Source organism: Atheta coriaria, unplaced genomic scaffold (genome assembly GCF_025399875.1).
Source record: "Atheta coriaria isolate IRGN ID8LTWV9N9 unplaced genomic scaffold, Caltech_Dcor_3.1 hic_scaffold_13_pilon, whole genome shotgun sequence".
Taxonomy (NCBI): Eukaryota; Metazoa; Arthropoda; class Insecta; order Coleoptera; family Staphylinidae; genus Dalotia; species Dalotia coriaria.
This window is the reverse complement of record NW_027045455.1, coordinates 765,831-788,154: the sequence shown is the minus strand read 5'-3', so window position 1 is coordinate 788,154 and position 22,324 is coordinate 765,831. Positions and strand designations below refer to the sequence as shown.

The window sequence follows — 22,324 nt, the reverse complement described above, 5'->3', positions numbered from 1 at the left end:
ATAAAATTTCAGATAGTGCATCGCAGCGCCATCTCATTTTAAAAACTAGTAACAATACAATCTTAGAAACACAGAGAATGAAATACTTTCATTTTGTTAAGTTGATTTAAGTACATAGTACTTTATTCAAAAAAATATTCTTCTTATAAAATTACAAATTTGGTATTGCGCCAATATTTTTCATAGTTTAACTATGTTGTCCACCGAATTAAAAATCTTTATCTGATTTGCTGGCGTCGCTGATACCCCAGCCAGAAACCACCTTCAAGCCCCGGATTGAATTGATACTTTTCAAGCTTCATTGGAATAGTTGTCTTCTTAATAACAGTTATCTCAAAATTATTCAAGATATGGAACATCAATGTCTTGCACTCCATCAAAGCAAACCTAGACGCAATACAATTTCTAGGTCCCGCTCCAAACGGAATGTAAGAATAAGGTACAATCTGGTCCTTGTTTTCCTCAGAAAATCGTTCTGGATCAAACTTGCTCGGATTAGGAAAATATTCCTCATCGTGATGAATGCCCGACATTGGCAGAAGAACAATATCACCCACTCTTAGATGCACCGGTTCCTCGTCAGCATTTACTGGTTTAATAGTGTATGGCCTAGTGCACACTCTATCAGTCGAAATAAATGGAGGATTCTTCCTCAAAGTCTCTGTGACAACCATATCCATGTATTTCATTTTATTCAGCACGTCATAAGTTAATTTTCCATCGTTTTCTTTGAATGTCTCGTCGATTTCCTCAATCAACTTCTTCTGAACATCAGGATTGGTGGCCAACTCATAACACATGAATGACATCAATGTGGAAACAGTGTCAAAACCACCAAAGAAAAAGATGAAGACTTGCGCAGCCATATCTTCATCACTCATGCCAATATTCGTTGTTTTGGTGTCTTTACCAATACTAGATTCTTCAACAGATGAGAATCCTGCCTCTTTTTGATTGTTAGATTCCTCGTATTTTAATGTTCCTTTACGTGCTTCCATCAAGAGATTAATCATGTCAGGTCGATGAATCTTTTTCTCTTCACGATAATTTACAGTATCCCGAACTAAGGTTTTGAAATACTCTGTTGTAGATTTATTGAACAAACGTATTCTGAAAAACTGTAAGGAATGTTAAATTATATTAAAATTGGTTTTTAAATATATCCTACTCACATCAGCAAAAGTAGGCGAAATAAAGTTAATGAGAAACTTTAGCGATTTCAAGAATCCGGCAAAATCAGTAGCATCTTGCCCTTTCAAATAGAATTCATTTTCTGGTTGTTTAAGTGAGTCTACATTCACACCAAACGCACAATTTCCAATCACATCGTTAGCAAAACGTGTCAACGAATCCTTCACCTCCAATTCTATAGTGTTTTTCTTTTGTTCCAGATAGAAATTAACATATTGTTGTGCAGTTTGTTCCATAAGTTTAAACATGGCACGCATTTTGCTGGAGGTAAAGGTCGGGCTCAGTGTCGCGCGCATTATTCTCCAGTGCTCATCTTGTAAAGAAAGCAAATTGCGATTCCACACAGGATCTTGATTCTCCGAAACAATGGGCCTGTGATTAACAAAGTGATCAAAGTCTTTCACAGTGACCTGTTTAATTAATTCTGGATCACGCAACATTAACGTCGGTAGAGTTCCTTGATACATTCCAACATATCTGTGAATAAAAATGTCTTAGAATTTGATGACAAGTGAAATGATTTTAATGAAATTACCGTCTGTTTTTGTAACTGTTGTATATATTCTGAATCATCTCTGTGGTAGTCTCCAATCCACGAATGATTTAAAGTTTTCCCCAAAAGCGGATATGGAAATCCTTGGGGGACATTTTGTTTTTTCCAGTACAGTTGAGGTTTTATTAGGAAATAATAAAACAGCAATACTGATGCCACAAATATTAACACCCAAAACATTGTATCGGTTCTATATAACTAATTCGGAGCGTGTTTTAAATTATACTAAAGTATGTTGTCAATTATTCAACTTTATATAACAAGTCAGATGCTTGAAATTCAAGTGGAGATGAAAAATACGGTCATTTAATCTAATTATTTGCGTGATATTTACGTCTACTTGCATTTATGCTGAATCACAGGCGAATGACTTAACAAAATTTAATCGATATATAATGAGACATCAATATTCAAGCAAGGCCATGAACCGCTATTTGTAAACATACTTCTAATTACATATGTTGGCGAAAACGATAGTGATACATAATGGTCCTCAAATAAACAATACCATAACTTATCAGTTTAATCCAATTTTTCCAAATCGTGTGTCTCGAGAGACTGTAGATCTTGTCTCAAAACATGTGAATCCTGATAAAATAAATTTAAAAAAACTATATTCTTATAAAGATTATAAGTCCCGAGTGTTGAAATTAATAAAAAAACATAAAAATTTGTTTGTTTTGTTTTAATTAAAAAGTAGTAACATTTTTACGTCGTTGAAGACCAAGCCAAAATCCACCCTCAAGTGCCGGAGTAATCTGACCTTTGGCCAACTTCATCGGAATTGTTGTTTTGCTAATAACAACAACTTCAAAATTACTCAAGATGTAGAACATTAACGTTTTGCATTCCATCAACGCAAATCTAGATGCAATGCAATTTCTTGGTCCGGCCCCAAATGGAATGTAAGAATATGGCACAATTTTATCTTTATTCTCATCCGAGAAGCGTTCAGGATCAAATCTACTCGGATTCGGAAAGTAATTCTCATCGTGTTGAATTCCTGCAAGAGGCAACAGCAGTAAAGCGCCTTCTTCTAGATGAACAGGAACCTCGCCAGGTCTTTCCGGTTGAATAATATACGGTCTGGTACATTCTCGATTTGTCAAAGAAAATGGCGGATTCTTTCTTAAATTCTCAGTTACTACCATATCCATATACTTCATTTTGTTCAAAACATCGTAAGTAAGTTTTCCGTTGTTTTGTTTCGAAGTGACGTCAATTTCCTGAATAAGCTTCTTTTGAATATCAGGATTGACAGCCAACTCATAGCACATAAATGACATCATGGTGGAAATAGTATCAAAACCACCAAAGAAAAAGATAAATACTTGCGCGGCCATGTCATCATCATTCATTACAATCTTTGGTCGATTAGAATTTTACCGATTTCAGATTCTTCTACGGTTGAGAATCCTGTTTCATTTTGTTCGTTGGACTCTTCATATTTCAATTGACCTTTACGAGCTTCCATCAAGAGGTGGATCATGTCAGGACGTTGAATTTTCTGTTCCTCACGCACCTTCACAGTATCTTTAACCAACGTTTTGAAAAAAGCAGTGGAAGATTCACTAAACACACGTAATCCCAAAAACTGCAAAGTTTGATATTATTAACAACATAAAATAAAAATAAGTAATAAATATTAAGGAAAAACCTACATATGCAACCCGTGGCGCAATCAAACTTAAGGTAAACGTTAAAATTCTCCGGAAACCTGCAAAATTAGTAACATCTTTCCCCTTCATATAAAACTCATTCTCTGGTTCTTTCAGTGAATCTACCGTCACACCAAACGCGCAATTACCGATAACATCACTAGCAAAACGAGTAAATGAATCTTTTAGCTCCAATTCCAGAATATCTTTGTTTTGTTTAAGGTAAAAATCAACAAATTGTTGTGCAGTTTGTTGCATCAGAGAAAACATCGCCCGCATTTTGATGGAAGTAAAAGTCGGGCTTAAAGTTGCGCGCATTGTCTTCCATTCTTCGTTTTTCAGCGAAAGTAAATTTCGGTTCCATAATGGCTCCTGTTTCGCAGAGACGAACGGTCGATGATTAACAAAATGGTCAAAATCTTTGACGGTAATTTGTTTGATTAATTCTGGATCCCGCAACATTAACGCTGGCAGAGTTCCTTGATACGTTCCAACATATCTACAATAATAAATTTATCAATGAATTAAACTTTATAATAATTAATTTACCGGCTATGTTGGTGACGATTGTAAGCATTTTGAATCATTTCAGTTGTAGTTTCCAGCCTCAAAAACGATCTAAAGCGGTCACCCAGTATAGGATACGGTGGTCCTTGAGGGACATTTCTTTCCTTCCAGTATAGTTGAGGTTTAATAAGAACATAATAAAAGAATAACACAGCAGCCACGAAAAACAAAACCCAAAACATTATTACAACCTAAAACACTTGTTCGTCAGCTGTATGTAACTCAACTAAATTTTTAAGCGGTTATCTCATGTTTTCATAAATAAATAAAGACATATAAGATTACTGAAGGTCAACAATAAGAAATAATCTCAAGTATATCAACATTATCCACTTAAATACTATATGCAACCAAGAATACTTCTCATGTAAATAAAACATGTCGGTATTAATCATTTTTATTCCACTTTGATATTAATATGTGCAATTACTTCAATGATGGTAATTAATCAAACCGTCTCAGCATTCCGTTCATTAGCGTTAGAAATGAATTAATCCGTTACTAATAATTAAACTATTTACATGTTGACACTACCGCAATAAATTATATCATTAAATGAGTATTCCTCGCGTTCAGACTTGAAACGAATAATAGACGTATAAAAATATGCATATAAGTAATTCCTTCTACAGGGTGTCGCCAACATGGCAACGCTATTTACAGGTGTATTCTTCTACTCGTTCGCTGCACGTGTCGCATTGCACCTGGCAGCACCAGTGAAACTTGCAATTGCACTGCCACTGTCTATTGAACTGGTGCGTGTTGTATCCTCGTCCACAACACATGAGATTACAACCGTCGTGACCTGAAATTGGAAATTAATTTAAATATCATAGAGATAAGCGTTGTTAGCGAGTTTACCTTGTGAAGTTCTATTGCAATTCCTGCCGTAGGTTCCGAGTGAACCAGACGCCAGATCTTTCTCACAATAATTCGGAGATGATTGTAAAAATACTAAATCTGTTTGTTTTGGACGTTTTTTCGTGGGAATTCTGCCTTTTTTAAGCACTAGATGAATTTTACCAGTGGTTGTGAGTAAATCTTGAGGTCTAATCGGAGCTAGACGTTTGTGTAATGTAAGTTGAGGTTGTGCTGTCATGGTGGCTACCGACCGTGCGCGATAATACTTTTTCATTAAATTATCACCAATATGGCGGAATGGTGGTAAAGATTTCCAGCAGGTTTTCATCGTACAACTGCCAGATACACCATGGCATTTACATTCGGTGATGAGATTCAATTTAATCGCCTATTTAAACATACAACACAAATTAATGTACAATTGGTTGCATATATAACACATATTAATACTAACCTTACGACCAGCTTTGTTATTGTGTAAATTCATGAGAGACCGCTCGTCGCCTTCAAGTTCCCTGGCATCGAGGAATTTCCGCGCAAAACGCATCCCAAATGCAACGTCTACACTACACCCCGACCACTTCCATCCAGCAGGGTGGGTTCCCGAGGGCGTGGACCTGTTGCACATCCGCAGGTGGAGATGTTACCTCGTGCGCATGCGGCTGTAATGGCGTAGGTCACCCCTGCGCTGTGTATCGCGTAGGTGAAAGCTGCTTCTCTTGAACCTTTAATAAAATATAATATTAATAAATCAACGCAATTTTGTTTTGTTTTTCTTGATTCACCCGACTATTCTGACACCTACAAGTTGAAATCTTCATATAAAATTTATATGAATATGATAATAAGACGCCATTAGCTGCATCTTTGCATAAATGTGATAAATGTGCGCGGCGGTGAAGTGTTTGATAACCGATCATTAACATTAATATGCCGTGTCGCGCGTGTTCATGAGCGGACGCGCATCGAGTGCGAAAGTCCGAGACAAGCGCCACAATCGCGCAGCTTATTTCGTATGCGACGCAGGCCTTCACGCCTTCGAATTGTCTCGGTCGCACAAAGGGCACGCCGCCTCGCTGAATCTAGAAATTATACGATAGACGATCCCGTTGAAAAGTTTCATCCGAAGATATTGTTTCGATAAAAGTCGCTTTTTTGACGTCTGTTCGTCTCTCAAACGCGGTGCGTGTAGAAAAAAAGCCGCCATTGTGTTCACAACAATCCATTACGAATCCGGCTGTAATGCATTCTGGGCACGTCGCATCGTTTTCATGTGATGGAACATTGCGGAGATAATTAAATTTATAATGAGATATTTTAAGTTCGTAATAAATTGATGAAAGCAGAACGAATTTTGTGAAAACATAACATCTGTGACTGCAGCGACCTCCAGCGGGGGATTTTTTAACTCTCGAGTAGGTTATGCGCGTATTTTATTTTAATTCGATAGTTTATTGCACGTCGCAAGATTATAAGCTTCTCGAATAACACAATAATCTGCTCTGAGCGCACCCGAGAATGTAAAACGAATCTTATTTTGTAAGATCATTATTTATCCGACTTATTAATGCACCATAACTGTCACTTTCAACTTAAACTCGCCTCGGCACCACCAAAAAAGGACAAAAAAATCGTTATTTTAAGAAATTACCAACAACTTAATTAAGTATAAGTAAGTATAACCTCGAAAACTTTAAATTAAGTTGGTATATTTTTTAGAGTATTTTAAGCATTTTAGAATAGTTGCTAGTTTGAAAACGCAACGAATTACCATCGATTAATCTTGTCTACTTAAGTTAAGTGCGTGCTTTGTGCAGCCGTGAGCCAGCAGCGCAGATTAAGTTGCACGCGCGCGCGCATACGCGCTAAGGACGAGTCCGAGATGCTTGGACAAATTCAGTATCGAGTCGGAATATTCATTCCGGCGCATAGCGATGAAGTGCCACTGGTGCCACCGTTTATCGTTCGCCTGCGCCCACGCTGTCATTACACGAATAATGGACGATCCATAAAATCGCCAATCGTCTTGTGATTACGGGAATCGTTTACCACTTTGAGAGTTTCCTTGGCGTTAGAAAAAATATTGAAGTGTAAATTTGAATATGTATAGAATATATTATACAGAGTGTACGGTAAAATTAATGTTTTAGGTTATAGTTATTAAAATTTTCACGTTTCACGTCGTGTCGCATCGTACACGATCGAAAACAAGCGAAACATGCAAATTGACAGCATGTTGACAGACAATGGACAATGATTCACAATAAGATGACGCCATCTTGTTCAAAACACAAATATTTTGTAGCATTCGGTGTATTTAGTTATATATTTCACGATTTTCAACGATTTTCAACTTTTAGGACATTTATAGAAAGTATTTTAAATTTTGGTATGTAAAGTACACATTTATTCTATTAACGATTATTAAATTCAGTGAATAAATGTCGTATTATGCATTGACATCACCCACACGTTCCGGTGAATCCACATCACCACGATATCACATTATATCAAGTTTTATATGTATTCCTAAATCGAATGTGAGTTTATTTACACAAAATTAGCATATTTATAAGCTTTTTTCTCTTATAATGTCTCAAAAAAGATGTTCATGCTTCCATCACATATTTAATACAAATTCCAATCAAACAGTTTTACATTTTTATTAAGTTTCAAATAAAAATTAAATATTTTTAACAAATTTTGAATAATTACAATTTTAAGACACTTGGTTTATTACTTACTTAAAATTAATTATTGGAGAATGTCTGATATTTTAATTTGCTGATATTTAAAAAAGCGAAGCAAAAAATAAGCAATTTTTAGCATTCATTTAACATTTCTGCTTCAACTGGCTTCATTTCATGCTGCATTTCGATAAAACCGAGCTCAGGCTGGTTGAAGAACTTCATATATATCCACTTTATGGCCGGTAGAGATTGGAGACAAAAACCGTCGCGAAGCATCTCGAGAATATCAACAAACTTATAAATACGTTAATACGCTAATGAAACGCAGGCTGGAAAAGGTAATTAACGTTATCGCAACGAGTCGGCGAAGCGGCGCAACGGCGGTCGAAGGATTCTGGAGATTCTGGTTCTTCTTCAGCGAAAGAACAGACAAGAATTCTATTCATCTCGACTTTACAAAAAATAAAAAATAAAAAATAAAATCAACTGAACTGAATTTACTGAATTCCTGATGCAGTCGATGAAATTATTTGCTTTACTTAATGCATCAACATCGGCGGGCATCATATTCAGATTTATTATTTATTAAATAAACGCCGTGTAATGGGCCTTCTGTTGAAAGCACGCTTGTTAATATTTACGACCTCTCGCGCACTATTACTTGCCGCAAAAAGTAGCGGCGCGCAATTTCCATTCCCATTTATATGCTGACATCTCGTTATCTATCTTCACGAGCTGAATGTTTAGAAATTGCTTAGAATACGTGTGGCGTTGAAAAAAACAATGAAAAAAGCATAAATTATTGTTTTTACAACTCGTACAGCAAAATAACCTTAAAAATAACTTCCAGATGTTTAATCCAGATGGCGTTGATGTTTTGCATGCACTCACAAGAGATGTATGTGAAGCTGACAGGAAAAGACAGGTAGGCAACGAAGCGGTTTGTTAATATCGCCAAACATGGTTAAAACCTTGCGCCCGCGTCGAGAGAAGAGGAAGATGAGTACGTGCAGTGAATAAGCAATGACTAAATCTAAGCGAAAAGATCAAACGCCAGCAAAACACAAGCCATGACAACCCATGGGAAAGTTTCAAACGCATAAACAACCTAACCTCAAAATTAAAGAAGAAAAACAGCTACTGTATTCACTTATATGTAGAAATGTAGAAAAGTAGTAAGTAATTTATGATTATTGGCTGGTGTAGTAACAAGTGCCCATTTGAGTAAGACAGATTCGAGTGATGTTGTTATCAGCGCCGCATGATCATCATTTGCGCAAACAAAACGAGTGGAAGTCCCACGCGCGACGTTTTCGTGCGCCGAGTAATTGTTTCGCTTTGTTCGCGCGCCGCGTGCAGCACGTACACGCAGTACGTCAACACCTACAACTTTTTGCGTTCGATCCGCGGATAATTGCGTCCCGAACCTGCCCAGCCCGCCCGATTGCGAGAAGACGACAATCCTTTATTATTGCGAGCCATGGGAACGAAATTCAGCGCACAAAAGAATAAATTCTGGGGCCCGGTGATCGTGTCGTGCGATCGACGCGAAGGAGAGGCGTCACGTTTTTAATTAATTTTATTGCGTTATTAATTTTTATTGCGCGACGTATTTCCAATCGATGAATGCAGCCAATATAAAAACAAATTAAGTTTTTTTTTAATCTCAAAGAGCAACAAATATTTCTCTGAATTTTTTTCTTTTTCTCTTTTTGATTGATTAAAATACAACCTGAGGCGGTCATCATTTGTTTCTTAAATACATCTATAAGAAAAAATATTCCGTGGTTGGGAATGCATCGTCCAACGAATATTTATCGGTTTTATAATAACTTATAAGTGGTTCATTAAAGTTTTATTTTATTTTTCGTCTCTTCTCGCTATCCGCTAGCTTAAACGTAAAAGTCGAATCGAAATTATAATTTGAATCGTCAAATATAAACCGGATAATGTCAATTAACGCATAGTTTATGATTTTATCCTCTCAACAGATTTTATTGTATCTTTTATTAGTTGAAAAAACTTACCAACAACAACAACGTGTCCAAAAGATTCCGGATTTCCAATTGCTGTGCAATTCCATCGTTGATGCCGGAATTGATATCGACATTCTTGGCGAGCTAATCGGACTCCATCCCCGATGGCAACCATCGCATCCGGATCTGTACGACACATTTCGCGCTGTTTCGCCGTCAGTCCCGACACTCGCGCGCAAATTACTTCGGCGTTCAGCGACAGAATGCAACAAACGTACCTGAAATAAGGAAAAAGGAAGCTAGAGATTTTGCTATTCATAAATCAACATTGAGCACGCACTTAATCTTGTAGGAAATTGGCTTGGAAGTTATGTTTATTATGTAAGTAGTGGTGGACAGGCTGGGAAAGTTAATTGAGCTGTCAACGCATGTTTGCTTTCCAGGAGTGTTGTTCAGTTTTGTTAAGTAGGTAGTGGACATTGTAGACATGCTTTTTAACAAACCACAATGAATGTTATACATAAATATTGTGCATGGAGGTATATATCATATGTTTAACTAGTTTATAAACAAAGAAAATTTATTTTTGTGTTAGTTTTGTTGTTTTTATGAGTAAAAGCTGCAAAATCAACAAAAAACTTTAAAAATTATGTATTTACTAGTTGAGCAGACAAATTTTTACAGAAATTCAGTTAATAATGTCTTAAATTAATTATTAATTAAATTTAACTGAATTTTCTTGTTTTCCTTCCGAATTTTTTGAAAAATTCAAAGAAATGCTATTAAAATATTATTTAAAATTGTTTGTGTTAAAAGTATGCTTAAACAAAAGAAATTTATTATAAAATTATCTCAATTGGATCAATTTTCGGCCAAATTTTGATAATTTATCTCAAAAAACTCCAAAAAACATAAAAACAAAATTTATTAAGCCTTTTCTCAATTTTGACTTAAAAGAAAAACATTTTATTGCAAATATTGTAATAAAATCTAATATTCTGTACATATAAAACGATTCCTATTATTCTACATAAGTTTTTCCAACAATATAATTTATTAGAATGATTTATAATTCATCACAATCAATGAAACGCACTTCATTTCAACTTGACTTCACGTCATTGCAAATAAATAGACAATTACCGAGTATTTATTGCCGATTTTTACGAGAGCCCGGCACACCGCGCCGCGCGAAGGTGTGCAATTAATGAAGTAATAAATAGTTGTTAAACGCGAAGAAATTAAATCGTTACATTCGCCGCTATGCGCGCGCGCGCGCGCGGGCTATGCAAATGGCCGCTCTCGTGTGCAGCATGCGCTCGCCGGCGATAAATTATGCGCGCTGCAAAGTATGGGATTATGTTATTTATCGCCGATAGTCCCATTCGCAGCGGCGATTATATTGCGCGCATGATTTATGAACGCTCGCTGATTTAATAGATTAATTTCTAATTGTCTGTCGGATATCTACCGTACACGACTCGCGCAAACTTCCCACAAAAACCCAGCATGTTGAAATTATTCACTTGGCGAATAACTAGTTGAAATAAGGTTATGCTATAAACGCAAATGGAAATCCTGTAAACAGTACAGTGCAATAGTGATAGTTTAATTGCAATTAAAGTTATATTGTTGGCCTGTCGTCGAGTGCTGTTTTATTCATTACATCTATCGATGATTTGTGACTTGTGTGCGACTTACGCAAGATACAAGAATTTACCGTATGCTTTGAGGTACGGTACAAGAACCGAACATAGCATTTTTTCAATTTTAGTTAAAAATAATTACTTACTCATGTTTTCAAGTCTTTTAATGACACATAGAGGATGTTTCCCATATGACAAACCGGAAATACCATCTTACACAAACAGATAATCTTCTTGAGACGTTTTTTTGTGTTTATACAACCAACTAGACATTTTCAAAGATTTTAAGTAGCTCAGGTAAGTAAATACCTATTATATTTTTTGTGTGACACAAAATGAACAACAAATAATATATAATAGAAAACCTATTCTCAGCAAAATACAAAAGTTGTAAGAAAAGTGTACATATTAAGGGTACTCAGTAGGTAAGATGAAAATATTTGTACACAAAAAGTGTTATCAATCGTAACGACCCTTGAATCCGAGCAAAGGTAAGTGCAAAACGTGATCGTCGCTGCGCCCGCCTTGTTCACACCCCAACAAGAAACATAAATTACCCTCGGAAAAAGGTTCACAACCACTGCGCCACTATCGAATAGTATCATCGGCATCCAACTAATCGCTGCTATTGTTTTCCTCGTCGTGATTTAAGTGCTTTATGTTCAGATTTTCGGAAACACATCGATAAATTCTCATTTCTCAAAGTGTTAAACGTCCCCTTCAGCGAATCCAAAAAAAACTATATCTTCAAATTTAATCTAAATCTGTGCTTTGTTTTCTTTTGTTTTAACCCAAAGATTGGGACCCAATTTAATTAATTTTCCGGTGAATGCGAGAGGAAATTAAATTTTTTTCTTGTGAAAGTTGACTAATCGATTTGGTTTTTAGTTTTTTTTTTCAAGTTATGTTTACTTTGTTGTTCGTTTCGAGCGAAGTAATTAAAATCATCGATGGTTGGAAATGTGTGAATGAAATACGAAGTACCAAAGCGTATCGCGTGCAAGGCGCTCGTGCTTTTCGCCACCTGTTGCTAACGCCGACAGCTCAATTTTCTTCATTATTATTAATACTCGTGCGAGCATCCTCGCGACCATTCACCACCGCTGCTCGTATCTCAGCCACGCTGCAGTGCTCAGATTTACTGGCATTAAAACGGTCTGAGTAAACAACGTTGTTGGAACTAATGAGTAATGTCGAATATGTCAAAGGAAACAACTAACTTTTATACCAAGTGTTTTAAAAGTACCAATTTTTAATAAATTTACTTATTTTAAAAATATTATTGAGTATTAAACAAATTTTATTGTGTTTTTTATTAAATTTAAATTAAACTCATTAATTTTCTTTTCAAATTTATTTTATCTTTAACTTTTTGATGTTTTTATTGTGTTAGGCAACTTTTATTACTTATTTTACGCATTTGTACACTTTTTGTGATTTTCTAAATATGCAACCCAATTAACACTGCACCTAACGCTCCCTTACGCTTAAAAATAAAAATAAAAGAACACAGCTTCCCAATTTAATTATTTCTCGCTACAAATTAAAATGCAAACCTTTCGAGCCACACACAGCGTAATTTTACGAGAACAGCCCCCAGGGCAGCAGGGATGTTGCGTTCGACGCATGTCCATGGATTTGTTCATAAATCATCGACCAGTTTCGAACCCGTCACGTCAATTGGAGCACCACTACACGATTTGTGGTTGCGGTGTGGTCTCGCGCATCGCGTTCGCATCCCTTACTAATTATGATGTCGAGACGAAAATCATTAAACATAATTATTTCTCAAACTTTGTAACGCACAAATTTTCCAAATTACTAATTTTTTTCGTTATGAGATAGAATAATGTATACCGTAACGTTAGCATTGTGCAAACACAACAACGCAAACGACATAAACTGAAAAAGCAAACATCCTTTGTTTCCTGCGCAATGTTTGCGTAGAATCAATGTGCAAACATTCAAATCTTAAAACACGGCTTTAAAATGCATGATAATATTTGGGTAAATATAAATGACGTGCAATTAACACTAAGTTAACTAATGAATTTCAACTGGTGTGTGTAAATAATACTTTGAGGTTATATTTTTACTCAGTCGTGCATAAAATGTTACTTTATGCACGTATACAAAATATGTAGGTATGTAATTTAATATGAAAGTAATAATAAACTTTCTTTTGAGTAATTATTTGATAATATTATGTTATGTTTTAAGTTAATGTTGCAGTTTTCATAGAATCAAAATTCTAACGTTTCTACATCTGCGACAAAGACGAGTGAAAGTTAGACGTGCGCTCAGCAACATAAATAATGTGTGTCTGCCTACAGCACGCCGAAATATTTTCCCAACGACGAGAAAATTATTAGCAGATCGCTAGAGATTGCGATTGCGATAGCGTAATTCATTGTGCGCTTGCGCATACTGCTAAGGTGTAATTCGTACGTACTTAAGTAAGTAGTTAAGTGTACTTAAGGGGATATTTTATTTCAATAAAAAATTAAATTTTAATTCTTATAGAAAATTTATGGTAAAATAATTTAATTAACCAAATTTACTTTTTAAAACAATTAAAATTTAATAAATTAACAATTTATTGCCATAAAAATAAATTAAATGTTTATTTTTATTAAATAATTTTGTTTTATGATATAAATATCATTTCTAGCATTGAAACTTTAAAAAAAATCAATTTTTAATTTTTTTTCAAAACTTCCTAGTAATATAACCCCTTAACTAATCAAAATTTTATCCCAACTAATGCAAAACCAGAAGATACCTACCTATACTCATAAATATATTCATTTTATTCGTCTCGTGTCTGCAATTTTCAACTCTTTATCCAATTAATTAAAAGCACAAAAATAATAAATTTTTGCTTTGTGCGCTTCTATGTTGCAATATTTTGAAATAAATCGTCTTGTAAACCATCGGCGCATCACGTACGCGGACAGACCGACTGAAGCAACAAACGAAGCGCTGCAGCGCTTAATAGTTTCTTAATCGTTAATGTAGATTAAAGAGTGGATGGCAAAATGAGCGCCATTCAGCCGTGGACGTCGATCTCCGATTTTTCAACGATATCACTTCACCGAAGCAATGAAAGCCGCTAAATAAGCATTAGCTTTGAACTTCGGTCTTTCCAGCTCAACAGACTATCGTCTTCAACTCATCACCTTACACTCGGCATTCAAATTAAAATCAATCAAAAGTAAAATTTAAAAAAATTCAAAGGAAAATAATGAAATAAAATTAATTTAAAAAAATCAATAAACATTTTTAAATAATATTTTTATTAAAAAAAAGATTTTTTTTCTTAATTTTTGAGAAAAATAGGAAAAACGTGATTCAACTTTTTGTGAGAGTAATTTTCTTAAAATTCATTACTAACTTCTACGGAATTGCGTATAGAAAAGGCATTATCTCGTAAGCGTTGCAAAGTCATGTCGGACATGTCCGACGTATTCTAATAAAACGCGGCGCAACGACGCTATTCGTAATATTGTAATAAACGTAGAATGGTGGCCATCGCATTGAGCAAAATACGACTATATAAGCTCGCGTAATGATAGCAGGATTGCGCGCTGCAGGCCACAACAACGCGTGTTCGAACAACTCACGACATGCCTACCTGCAAATATTACAACCTTACAATCCACTACTAACTACCTCACATTACATTCTTCGCTGCGGCTATTACTTAAACATGACGCGGTAGAATTTATTGTTTAAAGAAAAATGTTTTTATCTCTTTACCTAAATTGGGCAAACGCTAAAAACGTGACTAGAATTGGCGAAAACTGGAAGAATCCTCGTCTGTTGCCGTTTGGGGTGACACGCATGCTGGACACTTGGACGAACGCTCATCCTCGACTGATAATCACTTTAATCCTGACATCCTTGACGCTTTTTTCACTAATTTACACTTGAAACTTATTTTATTTCCGTTTTAAACTTCCAAAAATTTATTTTACATTTTTATGATGTAAAAAAAACACTTTTTATAAAATAAAACATTATCACATTTTATTTACACTAGAATTAATAAATATTTCACTTAAAAGTTTAGAATAAGTTTCGTTCGCGATGCCCAACTTTGAAATACGTATTTCTTGATCTGCGCCGAGTGTCTCTCGCAAGCAGCCAGCGTCGAGCGCGCTTCTCTTGGATCTCTCACCTTCCCGCCACGCGCACACTACCTGTGGCTTCGACCAATCATCGCCTCCCCATCGCGGATCCCCACTAATGTAATTGTTTCGCGCATCGCCGCACGATAATCGCCGCAATTTGTTGCGATTCGAATCCGCATATTTACCATGACTACCTAAGTCACACCGTAAACTATACTATCAAACTGTGTGCAGCAAAACTAACGACTGGTAACACAACAGTAACATGATGCACATAAATTTATGCGAGGCGAAATGTTGACGCACCGTTAATTTATTGTGCATTTGAGTGCGCGCTCGGGGAATATAGTCGTAATCGAATTTCAATTCCGAACTGAGCGCGGGGAATTAAATGGAACTAATGACGAATTGTTTTTCGATTAATTGCTTATTCAAATGCTGATTCGCGTAAAATACTACCTACTTTTATTACTTAGTGTACACTTGGTTAGATTAACATGTTTAAAATAGTGAAATTTGTACTTATTTATTCAAAATTTAATTAAATTCAGTGTTTTTTCAGTTTTGCATCTAATAACTGATTGATTTTGACCGTTTTTGCTTCTTGTACCTTAAATTTATGCAATGTAGGCAACCAAACACACATAAAATGTCAAAATAGGGTTAATGTGTCAAAATACTGTGAATATTTTTATTTTAAACGCAATTCTTGCTGGTTACACCTTTTTAGGCTTTATTCTTGTTTCTAAACCAAATTATTGTCTTTTAAGAACAGAATTTTCGCGTTTTTGTTAAAAATTTTTACTTCTTTGAAAAAGTGTTCAATTAAATTAAAAACACAAATTTATGCCAATTATTATCCTGTTTTTATTATAATTATTAAACTTTTAATTAATCCTGGAAACCTTTAAATCCCACTTTATATAAACCAAGTAAATGTTTCACTTGAAATTGAAATTGTTCGAAACTGCCCACCAAATCACAAATGCCAACGCTAATAAAACATTCACGAATTAAAATGCATTCGAAATGGGCGGAATATTAACGACGACATTAAGCGCTCGTGTCATATTCAAATTACGGCTGTGCACATCCAAGGATAGCATGGATAGCATCATTACCATCATAACATCGACCAATCGCGCAGCACTCGTCACCTCACACAGGCGGCTCATGGGCGATTGTTTATTTTCCAATCAGCAAGCGTCGCGCAAGAAGCAATCTTTCACTACGATTATTATAAACATTACGATTATGCAAATACCAGCTCGTTAGACTTAAAAGTCTCAATTAATGCGAAATGATATGATTTAATGCGAATTAAAATGAACTAATGCGCGCCCGGATTAATTTTTCATTAGCATGTTGATAGATTATGGAGATAATCGATGATTAGTAGAAGTTATAGTCATTATTCACTTTGGTTACCTTCTAAACAACCTGTTCACTGATTGCGGTAATCAATTTGCTCCCAGACGGCGATAACTCAGGCGCAATTGATTATTATTACAGCAATGCATAATTAATGTTATAATTATGCATCTGAATGATAAATTTAACCTTTAGAATCAAGATATGTAATATTATTCAATGTATTCTAACCTATAAATGTAATAATTCGCCATAATGGAAATTATTCTTTATTTAACCTATAAAATAAGTTTTTAAAAGAATAAAATCACTGTTATTTTGTTTGGTATGCGTGATAAGTTCGTTAACAATGGCCGATTGACGATTCGTCGCATTATTTTAATTTAATTGCCTGAATCGAAAAAGTGCAACTAGTCTGAAACGACCAAACGGAACTACAGCCCGGAGGACACGCTAATGATACTTTTATACATAAAACTCACAATAGATCTGCACTCAACGCCCTATTAACAATAGTACCTCATAAATATCCCCACATTCGATGTAGGCAACAAAGTATTAGCCATGAATTTGTCAGGAAATTATTTTAATCAATATTTTACTACAATTTAACATAAAAATTTTAAAAAAATTGGAATTTTTATAAACTTTTGCTTTAATGCTATGTGAATTTCTTACACATTTTGTTTACATATAAATACAAAATGTTAAAAACAATAAATAAGCAATAAAATCATATTTCACTTACAATTAAAATAAAATCTCTAATTAATGTCCCGCTAGGATCGTAAATAATCACATCGGACGCGCAATTAAAAACAATTTGCACAGATAATCTCAACGCAACTGCATCTCCAACAGCTCAGAGTTTAACAACAAACAAGTGCATTTCGCTGTATTATTTCATTAAATCGTTTGATTTCGTTTAATAATCCGTTGGCAAATGCACGCCGCACATAAATAACGCGTTTTATTAGTGGCAATCGCAAGTTTTACGAGCCTGCAATTATGATTTCATATTCGTACACATATTATTATTATTATTAACACTGCGTGCACTATGAGTAGTTGTGACATAATAGTTACGGGTATCTGCTGCGCATGTGTGCACGACACAAGATTACGTACATTGTAAACGAATTAAGCAAACAAATTCGTAGGTAAATTAAAAATATGGAATATGAAACCATGCGGTGTACGAATATTCACACGCGTTCAAATGTTAAAGTTATAAATTAGATATCTTTCAGTACTTACCAATATAATTTTATAGTCATCGGTCGTCTATGAGGTGGTATATTCTCTATTTTATGTTTTATTACTTATAACTGAATTAGTTTCCACTATAAAATATCAAATATGCTGGTATATCAATAAAGTTTTCAGTGTATGTCCGCGGCTTTCATTCCCGACGTAATGAAGTTCTCACCCTTTGGGCCATACGGTTTTATTCGCGCGTTTACATTCTTTTGTACAGAGAAAAAAGCGAAGTACTGAAATGCATGGGACACAGATTAAACAAAAACGAAAAACAGGAATAAGTACTTCATAATACTTTCGTTCCTCACCGCATGGTCCTCGCCGCTGCGCAGATAAAGAGATAATCAGCGAGTGAGAAAGGAGGCAAACCAAACAACCGGTTGCTTATCACCGTTCATTACGGCGCGGCCGTAAATTGAATATAAACCTGAATTACGCAGTAATGTCGCTTGGAAATGCATGTAATCAAGTGTTATACAAGTTAATTGAAAGTTTTATGTAATAAAACATTAAATTCGGAGTAAATAAAACTCACAATAAATAATATAAATTAATATTAAGAGAAATATATTTTAAACATTTTTAGATAACAATTTTAACAATTGTTATAGGCAACCCAAAATACACCGCAGCAATATAAACCATTTCCACAGATTTATATGATCCGCATCCCGGCGTTGTCTAAACACGTCGCGCCTTCCCAAACGTCAAAATGAACCAAACAAACTGAATATTGCATATAACACTGTTGTTTATCACCGGCAGGGACGTGTCCAACAAAGATAAGAGCCATAACACACTTTACACAACGCTGAATAAGCTCTATCCCGCACTTTAGCACAAAAACGTACAATATGGTGCTTTTAAAAGCTGTGATTTTAATTGGTGGCTCACAAAAAGGTATATTCTTCAAAAAACTTCAAAATGTTTATTTATATAATTATATCTTGGAATGTTGTAGGGACACGATTTAGGCCTTTGTCTTTAGACATACCTAAACCATTATTTCCTGTTGCTGGATTGCCAGTAATTCAGCATCACATTGAAGCATGCACATCAGTTGAAGGTTTACAAGAAATATTGTTGATTGGCTATTATCCCATCACACAAATTCAAGGTTTTATTAATGACATGCAAAATCAGTACCATGTTAATATTAGGTAAATTATTTCGTAGTTAAAATATGATATTTAATATTGTATTTAATATTTTACTGAATATTTTGTTATTTTTAAAGATATCTCCAAGAATTTACTGCACTTGGAACTGCAGGTGGAATTTACCACTTCAGGGACCAAATTCGTCTTGGTAATCCCTCTGCATTTTTCGTTATGAATGGTGATGTATGTGCAGATTTTCCGTTGGTTGATCTGTACAAGTTCCACAAACATAGCGGCCCTGCATGCATCGCAACAATTTTAACCACGGAGGCAACTCGCCAACAGTCTCTCAATTATGGTTGTATGGTCACAGATAAATCTACCTCTGAAGTTAGACATTACGTCGAAAAACCCAGCTCATACGTCTCCGCGTTGATCAACTGCGGAACTTATTGCTTTTCAGTGGATATCTTCCAAATTATTGGCGAGATATTCCACATGAAGCAAGACGATTACTTGAAAGGTAATGGTAATGGAAACGGCAATGGTAACGGAGCTAAAGAGGCTGGTTACATTCAACTTGAACAAGAAGTTTTGGCTCCCTTGGCGGCAACTGGAAAATTATTTGCTTTCCAAACTACAAATTGGTGGTCGCAGTTGAAGACTGCGGGCGCGGCGATTTACGCAAATAAACATTATCTTGAGTTGTACAGGGCTAAGAAGCCGGAGAGATTGTCGCAGAGTATTCTATCAGCAGCTGGGGATAATCAAAGCGCGAAATGTCGAATTATTAACGATGTTTATGTTCATCCAAGTGCAACTATTCATCCTACAGCTGTTGTAAGTTTTTTTTATTGCGTTAATCACTTAGAAATTGTAATAAATTGTCTTTAGTTGGGACCAAATGTCAGCATCGGACCGGAAGTCACAATTGGGCCGGGTGTGCGCATCCGGGAAAGCATTGTTTTAGCTAAGGCGACCATCGAGGACCACAGTTTGATTTTACATAGTATAATCGGACAGAATTCTCATGTTGGACGATGGGCAAGGATAGAGGGAACTCCGTCTGATCCTGATCCGAATAAACCGTTTGCGAAAATGGAAAATCCGCCGCTTTTCAATGAAAATGGGCGTTTAAATCCGTCAATTACTATTTTAGGTAACTAAAAACTCAAGTTTAAAGTGAAGTAAAGTAAATAAAACCAATATTGTTTATATTTTACAGGTTGTTCAGTGTCTGTGCCATCCGAAATGGTTTTGCTGAACACCATTGTACTGCCAAACAAAGAACTAAGTCGCAGCTTCAAAAACGAAATTATTCTATGAATTTTATAATCAATACAATTTATAATCAAATATTTAAATAATGTTTTATTTTTTCTTTTTAAATATATATTTTGTTATTCGATTCGTTTCATTTTATTTTCATTACAAAAGTTTTAAATGCGCAGTTGTCAAAAATGACGTTAACCTAAGGTTATTCTTGTATTGCCAATGTCACGACTGTCATTTTCTGTCAAAACAGTACAGTTACGAACACATGGTTATTGTGTTTTTATTAGAAAGCTAGATCTACACAGCCCTAAACGTGCTTAATAGTAAATATTAAACATGGTAAGTTATAAATATTACCTTAAACAATTGTTGCACATGATGTTATCATCTTTAAAACATTTTATAAGCAAATAAATAAATTTATAGGTTATGACATTGCAATACATTCCATATTTAAATTAATTTTCCAGCCTAAAAAGAAGTTCATCGACAAAAAGAACGCAGTCACCTTCCACCTTGTCCACAGAAGTCAACAAGACCCCTTACAGCAGACGAAACAGCCCCACAAAGAGTCTTACTACCAGTCAGCAATACAACCCAACAGAAAACCAAACAAGCCAAAGAAGAGGAACATAAATTTGGCATATTCTTTGATGATGATTACAACTACTTACAACATTTAAAAGAAAGCAATCATGTTGTGGAATGGGTACCTACAGAACCCAGCAACAAAGATGGCAAGAAAAAGGAAAAAGATAAACTAACATTGCCAAGTTCAGTATTTGCATCAACAGTTGAAGAAGATGTAGGTTTACTGAACAAGGCAGCACCTTCTGGTCTTAGATTAGACTTAGATCCTGATATTATAGCTGCTATGGATGAAGATTTCAATTATGATGACCCTGACAATGAACTAGAAGATGATTTTATGAATTTAGCTAATGCTGAATGTTCTGATGAAGAAGATGACTACTATGATGATGATGAAGAGGATGGTAGAAGTGATGTCAGTTCAAATTTTGAAGATGAAGCAATGGATGAAGTTGGTTCTCTTGATGGGGGCCAATTTACATTCAAGGATGAAGAAACAAAATCACGATTCACAGATTATTCAATGTCTAGTTCAGATATTAAACGAAATGATCAATTAACGCTTCTGGATGAAAGGTTCGAGCAGATGTTTGCAAAATATGATGATACCGAGATCGGTCCACTTGATTGCGACGAAATTGCCGGCTACGTGCCGGAAAATTCCGATTTGTTATTGCAATACGCAGCGGAATTTGAACGCGATCAACAACGCTCGAAACTTGATAAAGAAGTCATCAAAAATTGCGTTATCAACCAAGAGCAGGATTCGGATGATTCCAATGACGAGTTTGACAAGGTTGAAGTTAAACCAAAAGAGAAATGGGATTGTGAAAGTATCCTATCGACATATTCCAATTTGTATAACCATCCGAAAGTTATATCTGAACCAAAGTCTAATAAAATCAAATTAAACAGCCGTGGAATTCCAGTCATCGAGTCAAATCGTCTGACGGCGCGAGCATTGAAGAATTTAGATGATTCAACGTCAGGGAGAAATGCAGGAGCGAAGTCGGTTGGAGCGCAGAGCGTTTTATCAACTTTGTCGACGCTGTCAATTAGACCAAAGGGAGAAACTCCCGAAGAAAGAAATATCAGAAAGAAAGAACTCAAAGATTACAGAAAAGAGAGAAGAATTGAAAAGAAAGCCAATGCGGAGGCATTCAAGGAAGAAGCCAAGAGACAAGTTAAGATAAACATTAACAACAGAATGAATATTCAAGGCAATCGTATCTTATAACGAGTCATAATTAATTTTATGTTAAATAAAATATCCGAGCGGAATAATCCGCTTAATTTGCAAATAATTTCGTGACCTAAAATTATTACTATGAATGATTGCGTGCGTCACGAGATACGAATACAAACTATAAACTATGCAAAATATCGATAAACTTTTCCTAGCAACACATTTTTTAACGACCTTGATAACTTGCAAACATTTTTTCTTGTTGA

At 35.3% G+C, this 22,324-nt stretch overlaps 4 protein-coding genes, 1 long non-coding RNA gene and 1 pseudogene across 5 annotated transcripts; 3 read left to right on the top strand and 3 right to left on the bottom strand.

Annotated features, from left to right (window-relative positions):
* Positions 1 to 86: 86 nt before the first annotated feature.
* Positions 87 to 1,917, bottom strand: LOC135801906 (cytochrome P450 9e2-like). Its single transcript, XM_065315432.1, has 3 exons — positions 1,727 to 1,917; positions 1,173 to 1,668; positions 87 to 1,118 (listed from the first exon to the last, which is right to left on the bottom strand). The coding sequence occupies exons 1-3, from the start codon at positions 1,762 to 1,764 to the stop codon at positions 219 to 221; spliced, it is 1,434 nt and encodes a 477-aa protein (XP_065171504.1). The 5' UTR covers positions 1,765 to 1,917; the 3' UTR covers positions 87 to 218.
* On the bottom strand, positions 1,894 to 4,269 carry LOC135801904 (cytochrome P450 9e2-like; annotated as a pseudogene).
* A 68-nt stretch (positions 4,270 to 4,337) lies between these two features.
* On the bottom strand, positions 4,338 to 15,112 carry LOC135801907 (protein Wnt-7b-like). Its single transcript, XM_065315433.1, is given in 6 exon segments — positions 4,338 to 4,774; positions 4,831 to 5,218; positions 5,285 to 5,427; positions 5,430 to 5,555; positions 9,548 to 9,774; positions 14,902 to 15,112. Coding segments are annotated over 6 exon segments (1,122 nt in total). The 5' UTR covers positions 14,988 to 15,112; the 3' UTR covers positions 4,338 to 4,622.
* LOC135801910 (uncharacterized) lies at positions 5,841 to 7,531 on the top strand. Its single transcript, XR_010550476.1, has 2 exons — positions 5,841 to 6,920; positions 6,981 to 7,531. It is a non-coding gene; the product is annotated as an uncharacterized lncRNA (long non-coding RNA).
* A 3,475-nt stretch (positions 15,113 to 18,587) lies between the features above and the next one.
* Gmppa (GDP-mannose pyrophosphorylase A) lies at positions 18,588 to 20,414 on the top strand. Its single transcript, XM_065315337.1, has 5 exons — positions 18,588 to 18,806; positions 18,868 to 19,066; positions 19,144 to 19,846; positions 19,901 to 20,165; positions 20,232 to 20,414. Exons 1-5 carry the CDS (start codon positions 18,761 to 18,763, stop codon positions 20,330 to 20,332), a joined length of 1,314 nt encoding a protein of 437 aa, XP_065171409.1. The 5' UTR covers positions 18,588 to 18,760; the 3' UTR covers positions 20,333 to 20,414.
* A 342-nt stretch (positions 20,415 to 20,756) lies between these two features.
* Positions 20,757 to 22,176, top strand: LTV1 (LTV1 ribosome biogenesis factor). The gene has a single exon (XM_065315338.1). The coding sequence runs from the start codon at positions 21,156 to 21,158 to the stop codon at positions 22,107 to 22,109; it is 954 nt and encodes a 317-aa protein (XP_065171410.1). The 5' UTR covers positions 20,757 to 21,155; the 3' UTR covers positions 22,110 to 22,176.
* Positions 22,177 to 22,324: the final 148 nt, after the last annotated feature.